The sequence below is a fragment of the Larus michahellis genome, chromosome 1, assembly GCF_964199755.1.
Source record: "Larus michahellis chromosome 1, bLarMic1.1, whole genome shotgun sequence".
NCBI lineage: Eukaryota > Metazoa > Chordata > Aves > Charadriiformes > Laridae > Larus > Larus michahellis.
In genome coordinates, this window is record NC_133896.1 from 103,575,202 (window position 1) to 103,584,915 (window position 9,714).

At 41.4% G+C, this 9,714-nt stretch overlaps 1 protein-coding gene across 1 annotated transcript; it reads left to right on the plus strand.

The window, feature by feature from the left end:
• The first annotated feature begins 541 nt into the window (after positions 1-541).
• Positions 542-9,282, plus strand: C1H3orf38 (chromosome 1 C3orf38 homolog). The gene is made up of 3 exons (XM_074597648.1): positions 542-745; positions 3,188-3,402; positions 7,237-9,282. The coding sequence occupies exons 1-3, from the start codon at positions 613-615 to the stop codon at positions 7,810-7,812; spliced, it is 924 nt and encodes a 307-aa protein (XP_074453749.1). The 5' UTR covers positions 542-612; the 3' UTR covers positions 7,813-9,282.
• The last annotated feature ends 432 nt before the right edge of the window (positions 9,283-9,714 follow it).

Consider the following 9,714-nt stretch of genomic DNA (forward strand, 5'->3'; position numbering starts at 1 on the left):
GTCCACCATGAGAAACCATCGTTAAAGGTTGGGGGAGGGTCACTTCTGTTCTGGTCCTCGGCTGGGCCTGTGGGTGAGGAGGGGAAGCCACCAGGCTGCCGGGGTGGCCGTGCAGGGCAGGCGGGGTCGGGGCTCAGTGTATCGATACTGCACTGGCTTAGGGGGCGGGGGAAGAAAATTAGCATGACACATTCCCCATCTGATGGAAGCGCAGGGTGATACTTAATTATAAACGCCTCATATACGTAATATGTACATTTGAGTTCGCTTTCTTGTGGCTTTCCTCCACCCGTGGCCCGGGCTGCAGCCATCAGGTCCCCCCCTCCCTGGCCCTTGCTGTCCTTGGACAGTAGCCGGCCGGGTCCGGGGCCCACAACGCGGAGGTGGTCCCTCTCGCTGCCGAGGGGAAGCCGGCGGCCCGGCCTCCCCGCTCCTTCCGCAGGTGGCGCCGGCTCCCCGGCGGAACCTCAGTGCCGGACGCTGTTTCCAGCCGGCGGCAGTAGGCGGTTGCAGCGGGGACCGCTTTGAGCGCCGTACGGGAAGCTGCCGTTGCTAGGGGCTGCGCTGCGGGAAGCGGTGGCGCTTCTAGCTCCAGCTCCGTCCGGCCGGGCGATGGCGTCTTTGGGCCTGAGCGAGCGGGAGCAGGCCGGGTGTCGCCAGCTGCTGGAGTTTCTGGAGACCGAGGAGCTGATGGCGCTGACGGACACCGTCACGAACCGCCTGGTGCACCCGGAGAACCGCCAAGGTGCGCGGAGGCTGCAGCCGCCTTCGCGGCCCCGCGGTGGGGATGCTGGAGCTGGCCCCCGGCCTTCCCTTACCCGGCCGGCCGGCCGGACCCTGTGCGGCGCTTCCCCGGCCGGCCGCGGGCCCGGCGGCAGCGCCGGAGGCAGCTGGGCCGGACGTGGAGGGGAGGCCGGGGGCTGCGGGGGCGTCCCTGCTGGGGCCGAGCCGGGCCTGAGGGGGAGGCGGGCCGGGCCGGTGTGCTGGAGCTGCCTGGGGGGTTTGTCAGCGTCCTGCCCGGTGCGGGGCTGGGCTCCATGTGAGCGGTTGTAGCTGTTGGGAGCTGCCTCCTCCCGTGGGCTGGCATACATCCAGCGGCGCCGGGGTTGGGCTGCCGGGAGCTCGGGGGTTGCTCTGGGCAAGGAACTTGCAGCTGTTCGTGGCTTGTAGCAGGTTTTCAGATCTGGAGCACTTCTTTTGCTCTCTTAGGCCATCCCCCGCCCCCCACGGTGGGCTTCGTGCGCTGCTGTGCCGCTGCTATGCCCTGGTAGTGTTTAAAAACGCGTTTAAAAGTCAAGTAGCTCTTGCTGTTTGTGTTAATGACATTTGCTTTCAGGTTTTGAAAGGGTAAAGCAGAAATCGAATATTGAAGTTATTTCATAGAATCATAGAATGGTGTGGGTTGGAAGGGACCTTAAAGATTATCTCGTTCCAACCCCCCTGCCATGGGCAGGGACACCTCCCACTAGACCAGGCTGCTCAAAGCCCCATCCAGCCTGGCCTTGAACACCTCCAGGGATGGGGCATCCACAGCTTCTCTGCGCAACCTGTTCCAGTGCCTCACCACCCTTATGGTAAAGAATTTCTTCCTAATATCTAATCTAAATCTCCTCTCTTCGAGTTTAAAACCGTTACTTGTCCTATTCCTTCTTTGAAGAATGGAGTACTTTGAGGTGTGACCATCCTCCATCACTTTGTAGATGTTGAGATTTGTTTTGTAAAACTTAATTTTGTATGTGAGTTGCCTGAGTACAGTTAGTGTATTACCCTGAAATATACGTATCCAAAAACCTTGGACATGTTTCATGTGATGTAACTCAGACCTATAAGATTTGCCGAACACGTTTCTTAAAAAGGTCCTATGCCTGTAGTATTTCTTCTTGCTCTCTTTATTTACCTTTTGCAATGGTTGTCGGTTAAATTAAAAGATGCTAAAGGTCCCTCCAACCTAGACACTTCTATGTTATTATTTTTTTTAACTTCAGCTATTAGGCTCTTCTAGTTTAATCTTACAGTTTTTATAGGTAACGTTTTAAGTACCCAGCCTCAGTTCAGGTGAGAACTGGCCACCACAACTACTTTAAAAGTGAATTTCACTTTGTCATGTTTCCTAATTTTGCCACAGAGCCTTGTAGCTGAGGTTTTTGAACGTTACGTTTCAGTGCACTATCATTGTGCTACGGTGCATGGCGTTTTCTTATGAACCTGGGAATAGTAATTCTATTAGCATGAAAATAAGAGATATAACTCCATTTCCATCAGTCTTCACGAACCTAGATGGAAATTTACTTTCACAAACTACTGTGTGTTGTCTGAAAAACCACAAACAACTTCTGGTACTAGAATTCTTGTTCAGCATATAAAGAATTAGAGATTACCTTAGTTATCTCTCTGTCTGCATTTCTGTCAATTTTCTGTTCACAGGAAACATTTGAAAACTTGCATATGCTTCAAAATAACAGTGTGTTCTCTGACACATTCAGAGATCATGTGAACTATCCGTTTGACACAAAAATTAAGATTCACATTCCATATTCGGAAGAACCATAAAAGATTTGTCTAGTTCTTCTTTCTTTGTGTAATCTTGCTTCCACTAAGACAGGTGGCTTATTTTGAAGTATCCCAGAGCTTTTCAAATGGAGAATGAAGCCAAGCTCAGCCTATGCTAAGTGAAGGTGCTGTATGGTGACACGAAGCAGGAAGTCCTAAATGATTTTATGTTAAATTAACTTATTTTGAAGTTAAGGCTAGCTGCGTTTCGGGAAGTATAGGTGAAATGCATTCTGTACAAGAATCTTTATACTTGTTGAAGCACTTGAAGTTTCTAAACAGCTTGAAAATGCTCAAAGAATGTTAGTAATTTCATTTGGAAGAAAAAGTTGCATCCTTTTCATCAAGCTCAAATAATACATAATAAGTTCCAAGCAGTCATCTATACTGGAAGTAGGGATTACAAGGTAGCAAGATTTTCAGTAAAAACAGCACCATTTTTTAAACATGTGCCCAAGTCTTTGGGTATCTTCTGTGTCTAATATGATTAGTTCAGATTTCAGTTTGCAAACAAACTTTTAAGTCTCTGCATTTCATTTAGGCTTGTCTTGTACTGTGTTTGGAGTCTAAGAATGGCATAAGTTTGGATTTTAATTATGAGAGAAGCAACTGATAACTGAAATTTCTTTACTTGCAGAAGCCATTCATGCCATTTTGGTTTACAGCCAGAGTGTAGAAGAACTTCTGAAACGCAGAAAAGTCTATCGAGAAATAATTTTTAAGTATTTGGCAGCACAAGGAATTCCAGTGCCTCCTTCCTCTGAGAAACAACTACTTATTGATCGTGTAAAACAGTACTGGAGCGGGCAGCTCACAACACATGCCTTAGGGGAAAGAAAACAACACACGGAGGTGAGTGCTGCTTTCTGAAAGACCTGAGGATGCTTAGCATTGCTTTTGCAGGACAACGAGTGTAAATATTTGAATGTACATCCAAAATGTAGCTTTTCACCTGTATTTAGGAAGGTACCAAATCTCTTTAACTCTTGGTTTGTTTGGTTTTGGTTGGGTGTTTTGCTTTTGTGTTGGTTGTGGTTTTGTTTTTGTTTTTTTAAATTACATCATTTAAATGTGTCTGTGACAACATACCACTTGCAGAGCACAGTCTTCTGCTCTGTCTTGTAAAGTATATTAGTACATTTGAGCTCTGTGTGGGGTCTTTGCCATGCTTTTGATTTTTAAGTTGTACTGTAAGATAAAGGGTATTCACAAATAAGTCTGTGGATTCAAGGACAACTAAAACCAGTGTTAATGATACAGAAACCCTGCATAGTCCCGTCAGATTTTTTTAATGTGGTAGATCTTCTTAAACTTTTGGTATAGATCTGGGATTTCCGTCATTCTCCAGCCACACCAGGCACTAATGATACCATTGGTAGGGCACATCCCAGAGCAGAGCAAAGAGATGCTGTTGATAGTAGATCATAGGGCAAAAATGTCTGTCAGACTGTGGTCTAAAAATCTTGCGGTCGAGGGGGGAAATGGAGAGAAAACTGCCTTTTTGTAAGTGGCCTTGATCTACCCATAGAGGCAGTGCAGTCAAATTAGCACTGTCTGTAAACTGTTTTCCTTCTTACCTCTTGCAGTTAGAGCACATAATGGATTTTAGCAAATTTTTGTATTGTTGAATTGTGAAGTTTGTAGCAGTGCCAGGTCCATGTCCTATTTCCCCTTGATATTATCAGTAACACTTAACACAGTGTAACTAAATGTGTTTTGTCAATTACATGTTATTTTGAAGTTTAAAGTTTTGATATTTAGCAAATCCTCATGGTGTAATGAACTTTCAGCGTTTTATTTGGCTTGGATCTTTACCGTGTAGTTCTAAGTAGCCACCTTGCTCCTTCAAGTCTTGTACTTCTGAGACCTAATGGGCAACAGCCCCACCAGCTGGACTGTTAGAGCTCTGTAGCTGTTGATAACCTATTGCGTTGAGCTTTCGGTCAGGGATTAACTGGTGAGAATTATGATTTATCTGAGAATTGTTTTGAAAAGTTTTGTGCGTGCATACTTTGGAAAAAAAAAAAAAAGTTGCTTTTGCAAGATCACTTCCCAAGTGTTACCCCATAGCGAAGTTTTATGACTGAAGGTAAATAAATTAAATTCTCCAAAGTACTTAAAACACATTCACAAAAAATGAGAAATTCAACTGGTTTATTTATTACATACATCTTTCTTTGCCTTTGTTTTCTCTTAATTCTTGTGACCCTCACCTTTTTGAAGAAATAGGTAACATGCACCTACATAACAGAATTAGAAATTAATTACAGTTTATTGTGAAACAAACGCAGCATTTCTATATAGGAATCTCCAAACTTTTCATACTTAATTACTTAATAATTACTTAAAACATACTTAATTTAACACTTACGAGACTTCTATGTTTGCAAACTTGACGTTTGATTTACTTCTAGAAGTCTTGCTGTCAAATTGCAAATACTGAGAAGCCCTACTGTACATTTAGTTCTTGTTCAAAGAACGCGTCACCTTACAGTTGGAGGTCATGTATCTTTACGTTGGGAAGTTTGGATGATTTTTCATAAGTAAAAAAACTTACTATTGTAAGAGAAAGTAGAAGGTAAACAAGCTATGTATGTTCAAACTAAATAGGCTCACAGGACTGTTAGTTGAGCATCCAGTTGTTGCCTTTTACAACTTTACAAGTGAGTTCTTTCCTTTAGAAAGAAGCGTCCTCTAGACCAAATGTTTTTCTTTTATAATCAACTGAAAAAAGTGTCTTAAATATCTAATTGCTAAGCAACTTGTTTCCTCAATGTTTGTGCTTAAATTCTACTATTCTTTTACACGTAGTTGTAGACATACCAAGAATTCAACTGCAAGGAATAGATTTTTTTTTTTCTTAGCTTGACCCATAATAGTCTCTAAAAAAAAAAAAAAAATTCTTATTGCTTTTATTGCTTACTTTGTTGCAGTACATAGTTAGTGATACAACACATGGAGTGGTTTGTCACCCTCTTCTGATATGGTTTTAATAACGTGACCCTTGATTCCTCACTGGTGCTTGCTTTTACTACTTACTGTGAATTTGTCTTCAAAACTTTATACCCACCACTCTGTTGTCAGTCTCAGCAACCCATCATTAAACGTTAATATTTTTGAAGTATTTTTTATCTTAGATGTATTTTAGGAGTGTGTGTGTGTAATTTTCTGTAAAACAAGGAAGAAAAGGGTACAAGTGACTTGTCCATAACCTATGAGGAAGTTGTGGAAGATGTGTTTTGAGTAGTTTCATGCTTTCTTTCACTGACCCATTTTTCTCCAAGGCTTCTAGACAAGACAAGAATCTTTGACTGAGCCTTTTCAGATTAGAATCGTAGAACGGTTTAGGTCGGAAGGGACCTTAAAGATCATCATGTTCCAACCCCTCTGCCATAGGCAAGGACACCTCCCACTAGACCAGGTTGCTCAAATTATTCTTTGAAGGCTAGCCGTCTGCTAATAATGTTTACTTTGTCTCACTACTTAAAAATACTTTCTCAGCAGATTCAGTGTTGAACAAAGGATTTATGACAGTCTGAAGGCAGGATTTCATGACAGGCCGAATGGAGTTGCCTTTATTCCTAGAGCAAGCCTATGCTGCTATGTGAAAATCCCTGCAGCCCTCCTATCCCAATGTCATATTGTCTTAGTCTGTTTTAAGTGGTAAGTTGTACAACTAGAAAAGTAACTGAAATTCCTCATGACTTTTTTCTAGTTTTGGAGGAGCAAAGGTAACATAAGTTATGGTTTTCTTTGATTTGTGCTCTTTTCCTATTAGAAATATGGTGAAGACTACAAACATCCCTCATGAAAGTCACCAAGCATCTTTTGGATGATTTTTGGCAGTCTTACTGCCAAACAGGGCTAAGTTCAGGCACGTGATCTAGTGGAGAAAAAGTTCTGGAACACATTAATTCTTTGAGTTTCAGTTCTTCCTGGATTAGTTGTGCATTTTATTAGTGTATTCCACTGACATACCCTCATAAATCAGAAGTATTCTGTCAGTGCCATGTATTAGGACGTGCATATTCAGAAGGTGGCTTCCCAATAAGTCCTAATTGTTCTTATCATACGAAGATGCAGAGACTGACACAATTCACCAAATTAAAAGGTACCAAAAAGAAGAGACAGAAGGCAACATGAAACAGGAAAACATGTCAATATAATTGCTTATTTATAAGCGCTTTTTAGTAAATTGATACGCCTTAATATGAGATTAGCTTTTCAGGTTGGGTCTGTATCCTTCTTGCTTTTCTGTAATCTTCTTTTGGAAATGTAAAGGCCAGTGAAAAGTTACTAACCCAGGTACTTTTTACTTAGCAAAATTTTGTCTCTCAGTGTGAGAATTATGATCTCATGGAAGTTGTTCAAAAATCCTTCCCTGCCCTTTTTCAGTAGAACCAGGATTTTCCTCTTTGTTTATAAATTGTAGACCAAGACAAAACTGAAGGACTATTCTAACTGTAATTCAAATAACCTACTCTGATTCTCTAGGTAAGATAATAATGATTTCAAAAATAAACGAGATTTTACTTTGTTGTTTTTCTTCAGGCACTCTGTCTCAGAACACTTGAAGAAGACTTAGAATGCTTAAAATAAGTATTTACATGATTTTATGTTCTTCTAAGTGGTGATCTCACATGTTAAGGCTAAATAGTTCTAAGAAAAGAATGTGCTTGATTGCAGAGTCATGGAGAGAGTCAGAAGTCACCACAAGATGCCATTCATGATCTAGGAGAAGAATTCTGCCAGTGGTTCTTTGAACTCCTGAATTCGCAACATCCCTTGGGAGTAAAATCTGAAGAAAGTTGGGGACCACAGCATTTTTGGGAGAATGCTAAAATGAAGTTCTCTTACAACACATTAGAAAAAAACGTGGAAGAATACGTTGGTGCAGAAATGGTGAGCCTTCGTCTGCTCTCCTTGGTTAAAGAAGAATATCTTCTATTCAACCCTAATTTGCATGCCAGTGGACTGAAATGTGCCATGTCTCGACATGGGTTAGTACTGGTAGCAGTGGCTGGCACGGTACATAGAGACAGCGCTTGTCTGGGCATCTTTGAACAAATTTTTGGACTCATCAGCTGTCCTGTTCGGGAAAACACCTGGAAAATAAAAGCTGTGAATCTTAAAATAGTTGGACAGAATGCTCTGGAGCCTGGGATGCAAATTGAAAAACCCTCCCTAAAATATGAGTCAAACCAACTGCAAGAGTTGTATGATGGGAAAGAACTGACTGTGTTTGACCCTCAGAAATTCTGAGCAGTTCTTTCACAACTGAGCAACTGGGTGAGGGGGGGAACATACACCACTTGTAGTGCATAGCTGAATATTGAAATGGTTGCAGCCATGTGATGTCTCTCTTTTGAGTCGGGTTTGCTGGATGACAAACTGAAATAGAGAGTCTAAAGTATTAATCAAGGTGATGCTTCTGAGCACCTTTCCAAGAGCTAACAAATATTTGACAGTATTACTTCAGATTTTGTACTGTAGTTAGGAACGGAGTTAGTTTGGTTATTCTTGGTTACAAAACACGGTTACATTTAAATATAGGTTGGCAGCAGTATATAATGAGCTAGATGACTTGAGGTTCACAAACTGCAGGTTACTTCTCTTCAGGTCACCAGTTTAGACTCTTCTCTGAGTTGTAACAGGAAGTCACCGGTTCTGGCTTTTTGAAATTGGGATTGGTGAGTATCTAAATGGACATCTAAGTCACAAGAAAACTATCTGCCGCTTCAAGAGTTTTTGGAGAGAAGAGACAAAATAATGTGAATGGAGACTGCTGCCATTTATACTCTAAATTACATTCTGTCACTGAACAATAGTAGTAGTTTAACGGGACAATGCAGGGAACTTAGCATCGTGTAAGTCTCTCTCTCTTTGGGTTAATAGCTTCCTTTCCTTTTACCTTTACCTTATGGTTCCAACTTTGTAATCAATACAGACAAACTCTCTGTTGTTCTGTGTCCCCAGGCAGAAAAATTTGAGATGGTTGCCCGGGCATCCATTTCTAGCACTGACCCTTTGATCGAGTGGTTGATTTCATGACTTACAGCAGCGCTGTATGAACCAAATGCTTTGATAATTATTTTGTATATACTTACAACAGAGTTTTTAATATAAAAGTTGTGATTTTTGTATGTTTTCTCAAAATAAGAATTTTGTTTACTCTGAGCTCCTTTATTATGTTGACTAGAAGTCAGTTTGTTAACACTGGGCAGTTAAAATGACAAATGATATTAAATAAATAATTTAATTACTACTTAACTGAAATTATTGCCACTGTAGAACTTGATTCATTTTTTTTACTTTTTTTTTTAATTTATAAGTGATTAGAGGTGAAACGAGATGGAAACTTCTTTTTCTGCAGCTTGCTTGGATTGTTTGCAAGTTTTGTTTTAATTTTATAGCTTCAACAATACAAGTTGTGAAAATGGAAGCGTTCCCCATGGCATGGGAGCAGTTCTTCTGGTTTTGATATGTTTGTTGAAGACAATAAAATCGTGAAATTATGGGTGGGTGAGGGCAAACAAGAAGATTCAGGTATGGACAGAACCGATTTTTATGAACAGTCTGAATCTCAAGTTCACTTCTTCAAAATTTCTAAAATAATTTCTTTTAAGGAAAAAGTCAAACACTGTGTTGGAATGATCTTTCCCAGTAAACAGTTGTGGCTTCTTCAGGTACTGATGTATACTAAATAAAAATCAACCTGAATTTAAAATTTGGAAGAAGCAGTTTCCTCATGTGTGTTGAGAATTGCATTCCTCTTCAGGTGAGGACAAAAGCCTACCTAAAGGCTTAATGGGTACCTTTTCAACATTCGGTATGACAGTCTGTAATTGAACTAAATGTTTTGTAGTTGGCTGAACTATACTTTAAACTGGCAGCTATTACTTTAGTGTGTTAAATATAAACATGACTAATGGTATAGTTTTCATTGCTGCTTCAAGCTGATGTGGTGGAGGCGGTCACCTTCCTCCACTCGGGTACCTGTTCTTGCCTCCCTCTTGTGTTGGCTTGTGCTAAGTCTGAATAAGAGGGAGGGGGGACTGATCCCAGTGTAAACTAACTCCTTGCCAGAAACCCTTCAGGCTGATCAGCTCTGTAAGAAGGCTGGCCACACAAGTGCTAGCGTCAGCTTGAGGAACAGAGGTGAGA